This window comes from Pseudorca crassidens, chromosome 5, assembly GCF_039906515.1.
Source record: "Pseudorca crassidens isolate mPseCra1 chromosome 5, mPseCra1.hap1, whole genome shotgun sequence".
Taxonomy (NCBI): Eukaryota; Metazoa; Chordata; class Mammalia; order Artiodactyla; family Delphinidae; genus Pseudorca; species Pseudorca crassidens.
The window spans coordinates 146,183,313-146,200,325 of NC_090300.1; the positions used below are offsets into that span (position 1 = coordinate 146,183,313).

A 17,013-nucleotide genomic window follows, 5' to 3' on the forward strand; every position below is an offset into this window, starting at 1 on the left:
TCTCGGTGGCTTACTTCCGCTCCCTCCCGCTCCCTAATCCCCAACTGCAGGGTGGGCGGGAAGGCCCCAGGAGCGCCCCTTCTCGTGACCAGCAGCGAGGGACCGGCTCGGCCCTGTTCCCCCTTCCTGCCGGGGCTGGGCCCAAGGGACAGGGCACCCCATCCACAGGCCCCTCCAGGGCTGCCTGGGAAGCTGCCCTCAGACGTGTCCCAGCCAAGGGTCACTGGTACTAATGTCCTGCAGGGTGAAAGTCCAGGAAAAGCCATGTCCTGGGGACCAGCCGCACCCCATCGAGACCGACCCTGGGGCTCACAGCACAGCTGGGGAAAGCCACGGGCTGGGGAACTGTTGGTGTCACTGCACATCCCCAGGGCCATCGGGACCATCAGGGCTCCCCAGGCCTACCCTCCGCAGAGGGCGGCGGGGAGGACCCCCCAGCCCAGGAGCACATGTGGTCCAGGGGCCCCTCCGCGGTGTCACCCTCTATCTCGCGGGAGGGAACGCCGCTGTGGGAAGTTGAAAGCCCTGTGGCTCGGTTTGTGTTTCAGGGTGGTTAAACTGTCTCACCAAAACTTATAAAAAAAGACCCGGGTTCTGGGTGATGGGGAAGGAGCAAAGCTGTTACAAGGCGGCTGTCTAGATTCTCAAGAAGTGGAGTTCGCTGGCCAGGGCGACTCGTGGCCCTGAGCCCGGCTCTCGTTCCCGGTCACACCAGCGTGATCTTAAAGTACGAAGATGAAGAAAGCCTCGCTTCTGGTTCTGTCCGCTTCCGCATGTCCTTCCCTCTGTCGACAAAAAGTTAAGCAGTGGATCTAAGAAAACAATGGGACATTTTATTCAAGCTGAATTTGAGGATTGTAACCGAGGAAGGGCATCTCAGGAAGCTCTGAGGACTGTTCCGCCCATGAGAAGTCAAGACACAGTTATGTAAGGTTTCTGAGACAGAGGGATTATTGACAGTTTACATAATCCAGGTCTAAGAGGCGTCGTGGTGGGTCACGTGGTCCCTTACGGGATCAGTAAGGAATGTTTAAGGCGTTGTCCTGTGGATGCTGGGGGAACGTTGCTCCTCTGGGCTGCACAGGTATTCCTGCTCATGGGGGAGGTTTGGTTGATGCCTCCTGTGGATACACGATGCACGGTGCGCGGCAGAGGACGCCCAAGGGCAGAGAAGCATTTTGACGTGCACGTGTTTCTTGTCCTGCCGTAAAACGTGAATTTTATTTCACACCTCCTTGCATTTAGGTAAAAGGCATTTTGTTCTATTTCAAGGTAGATGTTTTGTGCCTGCTAATTTTCCTTCTAGTTAATTCCATAACATTAAATGACTCATCCCAAACGTTATTCAGAGCCCCGCTACTCTGATCTGCGGGTCATGTTTTTCTAGTTCCTTCTGATACTTACGTCCTTTGCATGTACCTTACACGGCTCGTCACCATAGTGTATTTAAGCTCTGCTTATTTTTATTTGTAAACTATTTTCCATGTTGCAAAGCAGCCTTCATATTCGTGACGATTTGCGTTTGTCAGTGCTGGTTTCATACCCTCCCGGCTTCGGTGCGTGGGGATCAGGCAGTCACGGGGCCCGCGTGAGGGAAGAGGCACGTGTGGGTTCTTGCGGGGGTGGCTGAGCTGCGCCCTCACCCCACCAAACGTGCTGCCTCGTGCATTGTCTTTTTCTGAAATTGTTGCTGATGTAGTAACAGCATCAGAGGGTGCCTTGCTTTGGTTTACGTTCTTGTGTCAGAGGAAGCAGCCAGCCCTGGTTCACACTGTTCCGTGTTTGGTGTTTCAGATCCGAAGGACGTCGCCTGCTCTTCCTCCCCGGCCATGGTAAGGACGTGCTCCCTGCTTCTCGTGTCTTCAGTGTGCTGTGATGATGACTGTCACCAGCCTGGCCCTGCCTGTCCTGTCAGTGGGTAACAAAGTGTGGACAGAGGTCCTGCCCTCAAAATACGGGCAGTTTTAGAAAAAGATGAATCATAATGATAACAGCCAAAACCAGACGAGGAGCTTGGTGCGGTCTGGGTTAGGGACTCAGAGAGCAACCAGGAGCTGGGGACTGGCCGGGCCTCTCGAGGAGCAGGGACATCACACTTTTCCTGGGCGGGTGTGACTACAGGCTGACGCAAAGCTAAGCTGGCTGACGTCACTTGAACCTGGCGTCCACACCTGGCAGGTGGCCCGCTAGGACCGCCCAGCACCAGGACCACATTCCCTGAGTCATTGTCACTGCTCACCGCCCCTGACCTGCTCACGCCCAGCTGGTGAGCAACCCTGCGGTCTTCGCGGCCCTGGAAGGGCGCTTGCCCCGCCGGCGTCCGCAGAGGTCTCTGCCTACCCCCAGGTAACTAACTCTGGGAGCTGCCCAGGCCAGCTCCCCGCCCCTGGCCTTCGGCTTGCCCTCTCTCCTGTGTCGCTCCCAGCAGGGGTGTCGCCCTTGCACCCGGTTTCCTGCTTAACCTTAGAGTAGACCCCCCGAGTCGTGCTCCCTGACTTCCCTCTCCCGGCTCCCCTCCTGTCCTCTGGCCTCCACCGCTCTGCCAAAGCCACCCGCCAGGGCCCCCAGCAGCACGGTCTGGCCGCATGTGGTCAGCGCTCTGGCCTCACCCCTGACCTGTCACCAGCGTGTGATGCGGTGGTCTCCTCCCTCCATGCGATGCTCCCTTTGGGGGCTCGTAACATGCTCTCCTGCTTCTCTGGTAACATGCAGAGCTCTTTGCTGGCCCTACTCTGGCAGACCCCCAAACATGGGAGCCCCCCCAGCCCGGTCCTTGGCCCCTTCTCCCCTCGTTCCTGCTCTCACCGTAGGAGATCCTGCGTGGGCCTGGGGCTTTCAGCATCCTCACGGCACCTCTGTGTGCGTTGATGTGCAGTCCCAGCATGGTCCTCTGCCCTGAGCTCCGTGGTCATAGGTCACACTGCCCACCTGACATCCCCACAGAGGCGTCTGGGTGTCTTCCCAGACTTAACATGACCAGAATGTTCTCTTTATTTCACCCCGTAAACTTGCTAGGCCCCTGGCATTCCCCGTGTCAGTCAGAGAACCGCTGTCCGCCCGTTGGACAGGCTGGATTCAGAGGACTCGTCCCAACTCCTCCTTCCATCAGCCCCGTGGCCCATCCATCCCCAGGCCCGTCAGCTGTGTGTGTGTGTGTGTGTGTGTGTGTGTGTGTATGCGTGCACGTGCACATGTGTGTGTGGAGTCATCCTTGTGCACAGCTTCAGACGTACAGGAAAGCGTACCTGTGCTAGAGGCGTTCCTGCACTTGTGTGTGTGACCTGGGGCCCAAGCTGTGTCGTCTTCCCCCGCTGAATCCTCCCTGACAGCTCACTGAGCCTCCCCAGGGTACATGGGGTAGGGTGGCCCACGGAGCTGGGGTTCCTCTTCCTCTTTCTTCCTCACAGGGGTCAGTCAGAGGGAGAGATTGGACTGATTTCTGGGGGCGTTTCATCAGCTTCTGCCACAGCCCCAAAGTTCTCTTTCCCACAGGAACTCTACTCACTTCCTGTAGGGCCCTGGAGAGACCGGTGTCACAGGGCCTTCTCGAGGGGCCCCAGAGCCTGGGGAAGTGAGGGCGAGCTGGGCTGGTTCTCTGTCCGCTCTGTCCGTTTGCACCTCCCCCTTATCGTAAGCAGAGCTTCCGTGCAAAGCCGGATGCACTTGCAAGACATCTCACAGGTGCTGACTTCTAAGTAGAGCCGTGTCCTGGGAATTTCCCATCTGAAGGTGTTATTTTCAGCATCAAGTTCTTCTCCTTTCCATTTCTTTAAAGTTTTCATTATGGAAATTTTAAAACACGTAAAAAGGTAAAAAGAATAGTATCATGAACCCGCATGTGCCCATCACCCTGCCAGTCTTATTTCATCAGTACCCCTTCTAATACTCCCTCCGTCTCCTCATGATTTATTTTGTAAGCAAATACCGATCATCATATTATTTTGTCTCCAACTATTTCAGTATATGTTTCTAAACTCTAAGGACTCTTTTATTAAAAACAAACAAACAGCAAAAAACATTACTGGGGCTTCCCTGGTGGCGCAGTGGTTGAGAGTCCGCCTGCTGATGCAGGGGACATGGGTTCGTGCCCCGGTCCGGGAAGATCCCACGTGCCGCGGAGCGGCTGGGCCCGTGAGCCATGGCCGCTGAGCCTGCGCGTCCGGAGCCTGTGCTCTGCGACGGGAGAGGCCACAACAGTGAGAGGCCCACGTACCGCAAAAAAAAAAAAACAACAACGTTACTATACCATTAGCACACCTAGAGACCAACAGTAAAGAATAGAAAAAAAAAAATAGAGGTAATCAATTAAGCCTGACAACTGAAAAAACACACAACCTAAAAGTTGTGAGTAATGTTTATTCAGGGACCTTACTGAGGACTGTAGCCCAGGAGACAGCCTCTCCGTAGCTCTGAGGAACTGTTCCAAAGAGGTAAGGTAGGAGCCAGGATGTATAGGAGCTTTTGCTGAAAAAAAAAAAAAAAGGCCATGTAGTCAAACATCGAGAAAGATTACTGTTAATCACAAAAAGCAGACATCTCAAGTTAATGATTTTATTGCTTGTCTCTATAGGAAGATGCAGGGGTCTGGGCTCATTGAAATTATTCCTTAGATATGCATCTTAACGATCTAGGGCCAGTATCCAGTTTCTCTCCTTCCTGAATTCCCCTCAGGGCACACAGTTGGGAGGGGCTGAGGTGGGGACTGCAGCGGCTGATAGCTTGGTGGCAGCAACATTCTTTGTTTACTGAAATGGCAGACAACATTTTTTGTCCACAAGCCAAAATTTGTTCTTCGAAAAGATCAACAAAATTGACAATCCTTTCGACTGACCAGGAAAAAAAGATTCAAATTACCAAAATCTGGAATGAGAGAGGGGACGTTACTGCCAACTTCACAGAAAGAAAAAGAATTATAAAGGAATACTATGAACAACTGTATGCTAACAAGTTAGATAACTTAGAATAAATGGGAAAATTCCTAGAAAGATGTAAACTACCAAAACTGACTCAAGAGATAGAAAATCTGAATACACCTATAACAAGGAAAGAAACTGAATTATTAATTTAAAAATTGACTACAAAGAAAATTCCAGGACTAGATGGCTTCATTGGTGAATTCTGTCAGACATTTAAAGAAAAATTAGCACCAACTATTCACAAACTCTCCCAAAAAATAAGAGAACAGTCCCCATTCACTCTCTGAGGTATTATCCTGATAACGTAAGGAGACATCACAAGAAAACTAGAGACCAATCTCTCTTATGAATGTACATGCAAAACTCAACAAAATACTAACCCAGCAACGTATAAAAAGGATTAACTATCATGATCAAATGGGATTTATTCCAGGAATATACAGTTGGTTTAACATCTGAAAATCAATTAATGTAATACTTCACATGAATAGAATACAGGACAAAAACCACAGGGTCCTTTCAGTAGAAGCAGAAAAAGCATTCGACAAAATCCAGCACCCCTTCCTAATGCAACAGTCAGCAAACTAGGACCAGAAAGGAACTGCCTCAACCAGATAAAGACGATAAAAAGCCACAGCTGGGCTTCCCTGGTGGCGCAGTGGTTGAGAGTCCGCCTGCCGATGCAGGGGACACGGGTTCGTGCCCTAGTCCGGGAAGATCCCACATGCCGCGGAGCGGCTGGGCCCGTGAGTCATGGCCGCCGAGCCTGCGCGTCTGGAGCCTGTGCTCCACAACGGGAGAGGCCACAGCAGTGAGCGGCCCGCGTACCGCAAAAAAAAAAAAAAAAAAAAAAAACACAGCTAACGTCATACTTAATGGTGAAAGCTTGGATGCTTTCCCTGTACATCAGGCACAAGACAAAAGATACCTGCTCTCACCATTTCTACTTAACGTTGTACAGGAGGTTCTAGCCACCAGAGCATTTAGGCAAGAAAGTGAAATAAGAGACGTGCAGATTGGACAAGAAGAAGTAAAAGTGCCTCTGTTAGCAGATGACGTGATCTTGTATATAGAAAATCCCAAGGAATCCACCAAAAACCTATTCGAGCTAATTAAAAAATTAGCAAGGTTGCAGGATACAAGATCAGTATATAAACATCAATTCTATTTCTGTACATTAGCCATGAACAATCCAAAAACGAAAATAAAAACACTTCATTAACAGCAGCATCAAAAGGAATAAAACACTCAGGGATAAATTTAACCAAGGAAGCACAAGACTGATGCGCTGCAAACTACAAAACATTGTCGAAAGAAGTTAAGGAAGACCTAAATAAATGAACAGGCGCCCTGTGTTCACCGACAGGAAGACTTAATACTGTCAAGATGGCAGGATTGCCCCAAATCGATCTGCGGATTCAGTGTAATCTATATCGAAACCCCAGCTGGCTTCTTGGCAGAAATTGACAAGCCGATCCCTGATTTCATATGAAAATTTAAGGAATCCCGAGAGGCCAAAGGCATCCTGAAAAAGAACCAAGTTCCCAATTTCAAAACTTATTACAAAGCTGCAGTATTCACGACTCTGTATTACTGTCGTAAGGGTAGACATACAGATCAATGGAATAGAACTGAATTCAGAAATTAGACCCTCATACTTACGGTCGGTTTTTTGACAGGGCGCTAGGACCATTCAGTGGGGAAAGAATAATCTTTTTAACATGTGGTGCTGGGACAGCTGGGTATCCACAGGCAAAGAGTGAATTGGGAACTGTTTGTCACGGCGTACACAACATTTAAATGCATCAAAGACCTAAATGTGAGAGCTAAAACTATAAAACTCCTAGAAGAAAATATAGGAGGACATCTTCATGACCTTGGATTAAGCAAAGCCTTCTTAGATATGACACCAAAAGCACAAGGGGTGGAAGGAAAAATAGATAAATTGGACTTCACTGAATTTAAAGCTTTTATGCGTCAAAGGGTACCATCAAGAAAGTGAAAATACAGCCCAAAGAATGGGAGACAATATGTGCAAATCATATATCTGATGAAAGACTTGTATCTAGAATACATAAAGAACACTTAGAACTCGGTAATAAAAAGACAAGCTAGTTTAAAAAGGGGCAAAGGATCTGAAGAGACATTTTGCCAGAGAAGATAAATAAATGGCCAGTAAGCACATGAAAAGGTGTTTAGCTTCATTGGCCATCAGGGAAGTGTAATCAAAATCACAATGAGATACCACTTCAGACCCACTAACATGGCTAGAATCAAAAAGACAGATAATAGTAAACCGGAACCCTCATACACTGCTGGTGGGGATGTTAAAATGGTGCAACCACTTTGGAAAACAGTCTGGCAATTCCTCAAAAGGTGAAGCATAGAGTCACCATATGACCCAGCAATTTCACTCCTAGGTATATCCAAGAGAAATTAAAACATACGTTCATTGTACAGACACACACACGCACGCGCGCACCCCATGGCTCCAGTGGTCGAGCTCTGTCTTGTCCGGCAAGCCATGCTCTCCTTCTCTATGGAGGGTGTTTTCTTCCTTCTGAAGCGATCTGCTGTTGTAGGAAGTGACTGTGTTTTTCACTGGTTAGAGGAAAAGTCGTTTAGAAATGTCAAAGCCGTTAAGGAGAGTTAAGTTGCATTCACCGGCAGTTTTACGTTTCTTTATTCCTCGGTCTTGGATTATTCTTCAGGAAAGGATTTGATTTTCACCCTCCGTTATCTGAGGGTCTGGAGCCTTGAGATTAAACTGATTAGCCTTTGTTTTGTTTTAATCATTTGTCTTATTTTCCCTTGATAGCATTTTTGCGAAGATATTTCGTGTCCTTGCTGCAGTGAGTCTAGGTGTAATTTCTGTCCATTGATTCGGTAATTGCTCTAGCTACATTTTTTTCTCCCAGCATCCAAAAAGCTACGAGAACGGCACGCACAGATTCCGGCTGCAGAAGCAAGCGCTAACCGAGGAGAGGAGCAAATCTCTGGTGAGTTGCACACGAGGCCGCTTGGCAGGAAGGCAGGAAGGCAGAGTCCTGCCTCAGCGACATCTGTCGCAGACATCCAGGGTCTTGTGTTTCTTCAGTTTGCCTTTGTTAGTTTGTGAATCCAATTTGTAAGCGATTCATTCATCCGACAGCTGTCTGCAGCATTCAGGGTTGCAGCACCGGTGCCGTGGACATCAGTCCCAGTGTCCTGTGGAACTCACATCCTGGGGCGGGACGCGTGTGGGGTAGAGAGAAAACCAGCAGCAGACAGAGCCACCCAGAGGACTGAGCAGGCACTAATTCAGGCCTGGTGTTGGGCGCTTCCCGAAGCTGGTGGCTTTGCGTGGAGCTGTCAAGGAGGTGAGGAGTGAGTCTGCACCCACGTGGCCCAAGGGGGTTTCAGGTGGAGAGAGCGTAGGTGGTCTGGGAATAAGAGCGACCCGAAGGCAACATAGAAAGTCGACCTCCAGCCTTCCACCCCTTCACAAGTGGGGAGGCCAGGATGCAGTCCAGGGCTCTTCCCCAGCGCTGGGCTCACCCTCCCCTCTCCTTTCAGGATGCAGTCAGCCTCGTATCCACAGATGCGAACCCGCCCATACAAGGGCTGACTGTACTGAGCCATTGTACGTGAGGCACTTGAGCGTCTGCAGATTTTGGTCTCCGCGGGGGATCCCTGGGACCAACCCCCTGCAGATCCCGGGTACCAAGGGATGACTGTCCTTCCAAGAAATTCCTCCCATTGCTTCTGCCTAGCTGACCGCATGGAGCCGCAAGGGCATTTTAGGTTTGGTTTTAATTCTTGAAAGTATAAGATATTCTCTTTTCTTTTTAAATCAGTTAGCTTAAAGGATAAATGTGCTAAACAGGCTTCTTACTTTTTTTCTTTAGTGCCCAGGAAGTTATTTCTGGTGGTTGAAATAATGGAAGAGGGAAAAATGGTGTCTCATACATCTTGATTCTTAGATCTTAGTGAAATTCAACTGAAATGCTTTAAAATCTCTACTCACTTCTGAGTTTGCATCAGAAGCAGGTGTCTTAGATTGGGCTGCTGTAACAAAAATACCCTAGACTGGGTGGCTTAAACAGTAAACATTTACTTCTCGCATTTCAAACGTTTGTTTCTGGAGGCTGGGAAGTCGCAGATCAAGGCACCAGCAGATCTGAAGTCTGGTGAGAGGCTTCTTCCTGACTGGTAGGCAGCCGCCTTCTCTGTGGATCCTCAGGTGAAAGAGCAGGGAGAGAAGCAAGTTCTCTGCGGTCTCTTCCTCTAAGGGTATTAATCCCATCATGCGGGCTCCACCCACATGGCCTCATTACCTCCCAAAGACCCCACCTCCTAATACCATCATATTAGAGATGGGGGTTCAACATACAGATTTTGGGGGAACACAAATGTCAGTCCATAGCATCAGGTCTTAATCAATGTCCAAATGGCTATAATTCCTCTCCGCTTGTTACTGAAGACTTATCTTTTCTCTGTGTTCTAATGTAGTCACTGACCAGTAAAGCTAGCTCTCTTCTGAGCATAGCTTCCCTCTTCCTCTTTTCTGCTCCTTCTATTAGTCTATTTACTAACATGTCACCAAAGAGACAGTGACATATTTAGAGGCCCCGTAGGTCCTGTTTCAGGCCCAGCCACGCCACAGGCTGACTTTGATGTGGACGTGACCGGGCAGGTGTTGGCCGCAGTGGACGGGTGTCCCCTCTCAGCTGGCCCCTGCGCGCTCATCAGGCTTCATGTGGCCCCCGCCCTTCCGCAGCATGGAGAGCTCACGTGCTGGAGGTGGCTCCTGGGTCACAGGCAGGATGTCCCACACGGTTGGCAAGACACGCTGGTGTCACCTTTCCCCGCGTGACCTGGCTCAGATCCATGGGCTCGGAGTGGAGCCTTACCCAGGACCCTGATCCCCACTGCTTTTCACCTGGGACTGCGTCATTCCCTTCTATGCCAGGCATGGTTCTTAGACTCTGTGGGGAAATACGTAAAGAAGGGGGTGGGCCAGGAAGAGAATGTGAACAAAGAACGAGGCTCCGGGGTCTCTCGCCACGCGGCGGACCTGCGTCCAGCCCTCGTGGGCGTTTACCGTGTCGTCTTGGGGATGTCGACCTCTGTCGTCTTTGTAGTCGCATGTCCTTCACGTCATCCTTGGCTTCTCTGAGGGTCTTTATCTTTTTTCTTTTGAAATTCTTTCCATTTTGTGTTCTTATTTTTTATTTTTATTTTTGTTTATCTTTTTAAAAAATTTATTTTCTTTGACATATAGTTGAATTACGACGTCGTGTTAGTCTCTGCTGTACAGCAAAGTGACTCAGTTATACATACATGTATATTCTTTTTCATATTCTTTTCCGTTATGGTTTATCACAGGATATTGATTAGAGTACCCTGTGCTCTACAGGAGGACCTTGTTGTTTATCCATTCTCTATATACCAGTTTCCACCTGCTCACCCCAACCTCCCAGTCCAACCCTCTCCCACCCCTCTGAGGGCCTTTCTGATTGGCTGTGGCTCAGCGGCCACTTCAAGACCGCTGAGTGGGTGTTTTGACGCTGAAGGTTTCTCCACCCGGCGTGCCAGTGCGACTCCATCTGAGGCCAGCACGCGGTGAGGCAGGGCTGAGCCGTCATTCGTGCAAACGCCCCGTGTGCGTTTGCTCTCATCACACAAGCCCTTTCACTCTGTGCATGTATAAACCTCAGAGGAGGGTCCCCAGCTGAATAAGCCCCCAGCCCCCTGAGGGCTCCCCATCCCAGCAGATCCCCCGGGGGCTCCAGGCACACCGCTTCCCCTGCCCTGTCCTCCCAGCAGGTCCCTGTTGGCTCCGAGGAAGAGGCAGCCTTGCTCTCCTGATTTGCTTTGGAAAACCCGCCATGACCTCACACATCCCTCTGTCTCCTCCAGACACTGCAAAAGACTGGACTTGGGTGGCTGGGACGGCCCCCACCCCCCAGACTGTGCATAAAGGATGAGCAGGTGTGGGCAGGAGGCCCATCCTCAACGAAGACAGGGCCTTCCCTGCCTGCCTGAGGGGCTGCTCGTGGCTTAGAGCAGAGGGGCTGGACCAGGGCTTTAAACCAGGCCAGTTTACAGAGCAAGGAAGGGCCAGGTGCTGACCCAGGGCTGTGACCTGGTGGGTTTCTGTGCTGGACCTGCAGTTACTACTGTCCTGGCTGAGCAGAGTCTCTTGACTTTCTTTTTTCTCTTTATCTGGCTGTATTTCATGGTCTACCAGTCAGACCACTTAGTGTTAAAAAAGTCTGTCCTGTGGTTCTCAGCCTGGACTACACATCGGGCTCTCCTGGGGCCTGCCCCTGAGACTGCTGTATTCGGTGTGGGGTACAGCCTGGGCACTGGGGTCTCCCAGAGCCCCCAGGAGATGCCAGGGTTGAGAACTAAAGATTTCATCTCCTACACTGGACAGCCGGCGTAATTCATGAGAGAAAACTTTATTTCCAAACGCAAATCATAATTCTCAGTTTTCATATACCTTTGCGGAATGGTCGTCAGGAGGATGTTCTGCGTCCTGAAACATCAGAGCACGTGGCTACCTGCGACCATGTTCACCAAAGGCCGGTTCTCAATGCCTGAGTCATGGCGGGCACTGGGCTTCTCGGTGATGCAGCCCTTGCTGCCCGAGAGCTGAGGCGCTGCGTGCTCAGTGCCCGTAGGGCTGCGGTTGCTGTAACCTGCCAGCCTGTTGCCCAATTTCTGTCTTTCACCGGAAGAGAATTCTAATATCAACAGTGGGATACCGCAATGCAGTGCCTTTTTTTTTTAATTTAACTGCATTTTTTAATCTAACTCGTGTAGATTATAGTGAGATAAGTACAATAAAACCTATTTGGTTTTGTGGTAAGTCCAATATACATAGAAACATTGCTTTTTCAATCCTTGACCTGTATAGTGCACTCACGAAGGACACTTTTAGATCATCCTTGCTCTGACTTGATATCCCACCCAGAGTTGAGGACCACAGTTCTTTGTTTTAATGAAGATAAACTTTTTTTTTTTTTGCGGTACGCAGGCCTCTCACTGTTGTGGCCTCTCCCGTTGTGGAGCACAGGCTCCGGATGCACAGGCTCAGCGGCCATGGCTCATGGGCCCAGCCGCTCCGCGGCATGTGGGATCTTCCCGGACCGGGGCACGAACCCGCGTCCCCTGCGTCGGCAGGCGGACTCTGAACCACTGCGCCACCAGGGAAGCCCTAATGAAGATAAACTTTGTCCTTTAGGGATGTCTGGAATCAGAATTTATGAAATAGTGGAATTTGTTTATGAATTTTAAAATAATATTGTTTTTGATCATGTATGTCCTTTGTGAACTCCTTAAAAAATACAGGATCATGGAAAGAATTTATCGACATTTCATACAAATTACATGTAATTCTACCATTCAGTGATAACCATTGTCGGTTTAGAATTTAGCTTCTTTCTTCCTATAAATAGATCCTTTAGCCACCTACTTACAGAGGCACATATTTAAACATTCTTTGAGATCGTGATGAAAATGTGCTTTTGAATGATGTCTTATTACTTAATGTATCATAAGCACCTTCCTATGTCATCAAATCTCACAAACTTTTTTTTTTACAACTGCAAGATATTTATATGGATGTACTTTAGCAATTTTTCTCAATGATGGTGTGACATTAATTTTATCACATAAGTATTTTTCCACTTCCCAAATTATTTTTCACAGAGTCCTAGAATTGTTGGGTCAAAGGATAGGATTTTGTGTGTTTTTAGTTAGTATTTCCCAAAACCACGTGAATGTTAATGGTCATAAAGCAATGGCCACAGTGCAGATGTCACCCAAGGCGTTCCCCAAGGCCTTTAGTGGGGCAGCTTACCACACCTCAACCAAGCAGACTACCTGGTGACACCTTTTCTTTTCTTTTCTTTTATCGTTTCTACGGGATCTGTCTCCAGGACCCAGAGATGCAGTGCTTACTGCTGTCGGATGGAAAGCGCTCCGGCCACCAGAACCACGTGGTCGTTCTCCCGGCAGACGGCGGCGGCAGCGTCGCGGCCATCAGCTTCGTAGGGGCCTTGAAAATTCCCGTGAGTTACACGTGTCCAGGAGAGTTTCAAAAGGGGGCATTTATGCTCCCTGTGAACAGACACTGGCCTGTTGATAACCAAGCTTAAAAAGAGAAATCCGTGATTCTCCGGATCACGTAATCCATAAATTAGAAATCCATAGCATGAACCAGAAGTTGCAGACAGGTCAGCTCAGGAACGAATAAGGCTGCAGAGTTGTGTTAGCCTCTTACTAGTTATAAAATATATTGAACGTGTATAGTATGTATACGAAATTCATGGGCTCCCTCAGCAGAGCATCTGGGGAGCCATGCGGAGGACCCTGAGGAGCTGTGTTCTGCTGACGGGGAGCCGTGGAGGGTGCTGAAGACAGAGCCAGGAACAGAGGCAGGATGGGAGGAGGGAACACACCCCGCCCCTGGGGGCCGGCATGGACGGCCCCACGGGCCACACTCAGAAACACCTGGGCTCCTGCCCTTGGGTCCTATCCCGGGGAACAGACGTGGGTCTCATACAGCAAGATCGCTTCCCTCACGCTGGCCTCGGGGAAAACCAGCAGAGAGAACCCAGAAGCTCCGTAGCGCCTGTGTGGGAGCTGGAAACTAAACGGTACACCCAGAGCCTTAGACTCACGGCCCAGAAACGAAAGAACTGAGAACTTCGGCTGTAGAACAGAAACTTCTGCCAGTGCCCAGATGAAACTGGGCTGTGGAGGACCCTGTTGCCGGTTTCCTGCCAGAAGAGAATGTTGAAGGCCAGGCCTGGACATCTCTGTGGGCTGGCCAGAGGACATGCTGGTTCTAAATTAAAAAGTTATTTTTTAAATGTTGCTAATAACAACAAGTAACTTTTCTGTTGTACCTTATTGTGTAGCCACCTCAAATACTTTTGCTAAAAAGTAGGGTGCACGCTATAAGTAGAAGTGGGGTGGTGGAGAGAACAGGCTTCAGAGCCCTGGCCTGGCCTGACCTGGCCCTGCTGCAGACGAGCTGGGTGTGCCTGGCAAGGGTGTTAACCACTCTGGGCCTCCATTTCCTCACTGTAATACAGGCTCAGGACCTGAATTACTACTTAATGCTGTTCTGGGGATCAAATGAGATCATTAACTACACAGTAAGCACAACGCCAGGCACATGGTAAGCATGCAGTACCCCACCCACACACACCCTCATACTGGGTCTGACTGTGAAAACATAACTTGCTTAATTTCAAAGGCACTGCCATGAATTGCATATTGTGTGCTTTGCCTAGTTTCGAGGGATGTTCGTAACTATGCAGTATAACCTGGGAGGAGCAGGGGAGGGAGTCAGTACCTTAGTGTTACCTGATTTCTCACTCAAATTTCCCAAGTGATATCTGGACTTACTGTCTCACAAGGGCCACCTCTTTGTAAACGCAGACATAAGATGGAACACAAACAAGCGTTTCACAGTAGCCGTGAGACTCCAAACCTCAGTGTCCTCGCTGAGAGCTACGTCTCCCTTTTGGGTGTTAACCAAACTCCAGTTCTGCTGCTTGCCCTCGAAAATCAATACTCGAGAGGCAAGTGTTGGTTAGAACGGAAAGTCGCTTTAACCAGAAAAGCTGACAACCGGGGAGAAGGCGGACTCATGTCCCCAAAACCACCTCCAAAGATTCTGCTTGGCCATGAACGTTTTTAAAGAGAAAAGGAGAAGAAATCTCAGTTAATCATTGAGATAAGGGGTCAGAGTTGTCACCATCCCCCAGTGTGTGCAGGCTTGTGTGCAGGCTTGTTGACTTCTTGTGATCTTTCTTTAGATGCTATCTTGTTCACAGGCTTATGGACAGGGAAGCTAAGGAAGAGATCTGGTCATCCATTGATGTTAATTACTTATTCTTCATTTTTACTTCTTTGATCTAGGAAAGAACCAACAAGTTAGGCAAGGTATTGTGTAATCAAAAGATTTGACAGGTGTGCTTAGGCCAGAGACACGTAGACCATGGGGGTGCCTGGTTTAAGGTTAGTTACAGTACAGCTCTGCTAAAGTGACGAGAGAAGGGGCATCTCCTGCAGAGAGCTCTTTCCTTCCAAAAGCTGCTGACAGATCTCCCTTGTCAGAACATCATCCCATTTCTATGAGTTCATGGGGGAAGGTCCATCTTCTATAACTTCTTCATGCTCACATAGGATGCCATATTCTCAGAGTGGGAGAAGTTGACATGCGGCACCTCTCTGCTGACAATTTTAGTTGCCTGCTTATGTGCATGGGCAGAACAATCTACAGTTATTGGGTTGGCCAAAAAGTTCGTTTCAGGTTTTTCCATAACACCTTATGGAAAGACCCAAATGAATTTTTTGGTCAACCCAATATTCTGATGCCCACAAAGACAGAGATTATTATGTGCAGTAGTGTTAATCCCATTCTCTTGAGGCCAGTTCTCAGAACTCTGCTAACCGTAGGTCCAGTACAGCTGAAGATGCAGCAGCTGTGTCATGGCTACAGTCTGGTCACCATGCAGTCAGCTTTCGCCTCTGGTGGCAGTTACAGTATCTGTAAAACAACTCGGGAATGTGCATCAGTTACTGAAAGATTCTGTGACTCTGTTCTCCTGGTTACTAGCAGCTCAAACCTATTCCCTTGTGACTCAGGGAGGCCTGGGAGACTTCAGCTTCTCTACAAACAAGAGGCAGGGGCATGCAGGGGCCTTTGTACTTGGACGGGGAGGGGGCGTTGCAGGGTTCTGCCTGGTTCCGTGGGTGTTTCCCCAACACCCACTAGCTTGCTTAGTCCCAGGCAGGCGGAGGTAGCCTGTGTATCTTACAGGATGGTAGGAATCGTTTGTGCTGTGTGTTTCCAGATCTCTGTCCTTTGCAGTGATTTCAGTTTTAGGGGAAAAGAAATAGCCAGTAAATACTCAGTAACTAGATGACCCTGCACGACATCTGTGCCCTTTGAGAACCCCTTTAATAGCTAAGTTCCAGAGAGAGATGGTGTGAGAATTAAACCAGTAGTATTTTTATTGACTCTGATCTGATGTAAAGACATTGAATTTCAACCTTAAAAGGTAAGAGTCCATATCGGTCAGTTCTCCAGTTACCTCACGTCCTCCACAGCAGTACAGTATCCGTGCATCTGGAGGTGCTAAAACCAGACCCAGGACGTGGGCTGTTTTTATGGGAATGAAGTGCTGTGCAATTCTATTGCATATTTCAGCAAACCTGCTGAGTCCACTTTCGGGGTGAACCCCTGCTCTCTCTCTCTTTCAGGGCGTGATAGAGTTCTCTCTGTGTCTCCTGTTTGCCAAGTTGGTCAGCTATACCTTCCTCTTCTGGCTTCCACTGTACATCACAAATGTTGGTGAGTACTAGCTAGCGTCACAGCTGGGAAGTTCTGTGCGGGGTCTGTGACCGGGACTCCCTTTTATCCACTGGTGTCTGTAGTCTTGGAAAGGAAAGGGATGCATGATGCTTTTGAATCAAACAACATGATTAGTAGAAATGTACGGACAGAAAGAATTCAGACAGCAACGTTTCATTGCCATCATGGCAACCTGTATGGGGTTTAAAGGGTTGGCATGGCATATCCCAGCTTGGCTACAAACTCCATGGGGCTCTTCCTATCTGGGGCAGCATACTTTTAATGTAGGCTGCGTCGGACTTTGGGTCACAGCCGCTGGTGAACAGGAGCAGAGGCCTGAGGGATGTGAGATAAGAAAGGCTGAGTAACTGGCCTGGAAATTGCTTCCTGGAGATGAGCTCTAATTCTGGGGAGCAGACAGTTTGTCTCGCATTTCCAGTCCAGCAGGCGCTGAAGCCGGAGATTCTGACAGAGCAGACTCGCCCCGCAGTGACGCCCACTCCCTGTCCCGTGCGTGAGCACACGGGAAGATGGGCAGGGACCAGCAGCTCCTCCGGGGAGAGGTCCTGTGCAGGAACCGCAGCCGCGGCTAAATGGGGACAGGGATGGTCAAGGAGGGCCCCGAGCTCTGGGCCCCGGGGTCAGGGAGTGTGAGGACAAAGTGAAGAAACCAGGGTCCCCCGGAGGAGCGGGCTCTAGCGAACGTGAAAAGAGGAGACATTTGGGACATGGGGGCTC

At 49.3% G+C, this 17,013-nt stretch overlaps 1 protein-coding gene across 11 annotated transcripts in view; it reads left to right on the top strand.

The window, feature by feature from the left end:
* The window catches only part of SLC37A1 (solute carrier family 37 member 1), an 81,656-nt gene that overhangs the window by 47,777 nt on the left and 16,866 nt on the right, over window positions 1–17,013 (top strand). For all 11 annotated transcript variants that reach the window (XR_010943866.1, XM_067739564.1, XM_067739563.1 and 8 more), the window contains 4 exons: window positions 1,795–1,832; window positions 7,835–7,915; window positions 12,845–12,976; window positions 16,185–16,275. Coding sequence is in view for 10 of the 11 variants with exons in the window: in XM_067739564.1 (XP_067595665.1) it covers window positions 1,795–1,832; window positions 7,835–7,915; window positions 12,845–12,976; window positions 16,185–16,275 (342 nt within the window). In the remaining variant the exon portion in view is untranslated. The remainder of the gene's footprint in view (window positions 1–1,794; window positions 1,833–7,834; window positions 7,916–12,844; window positions 12,977–16,184; window positions 16,276–17,013) is intronic.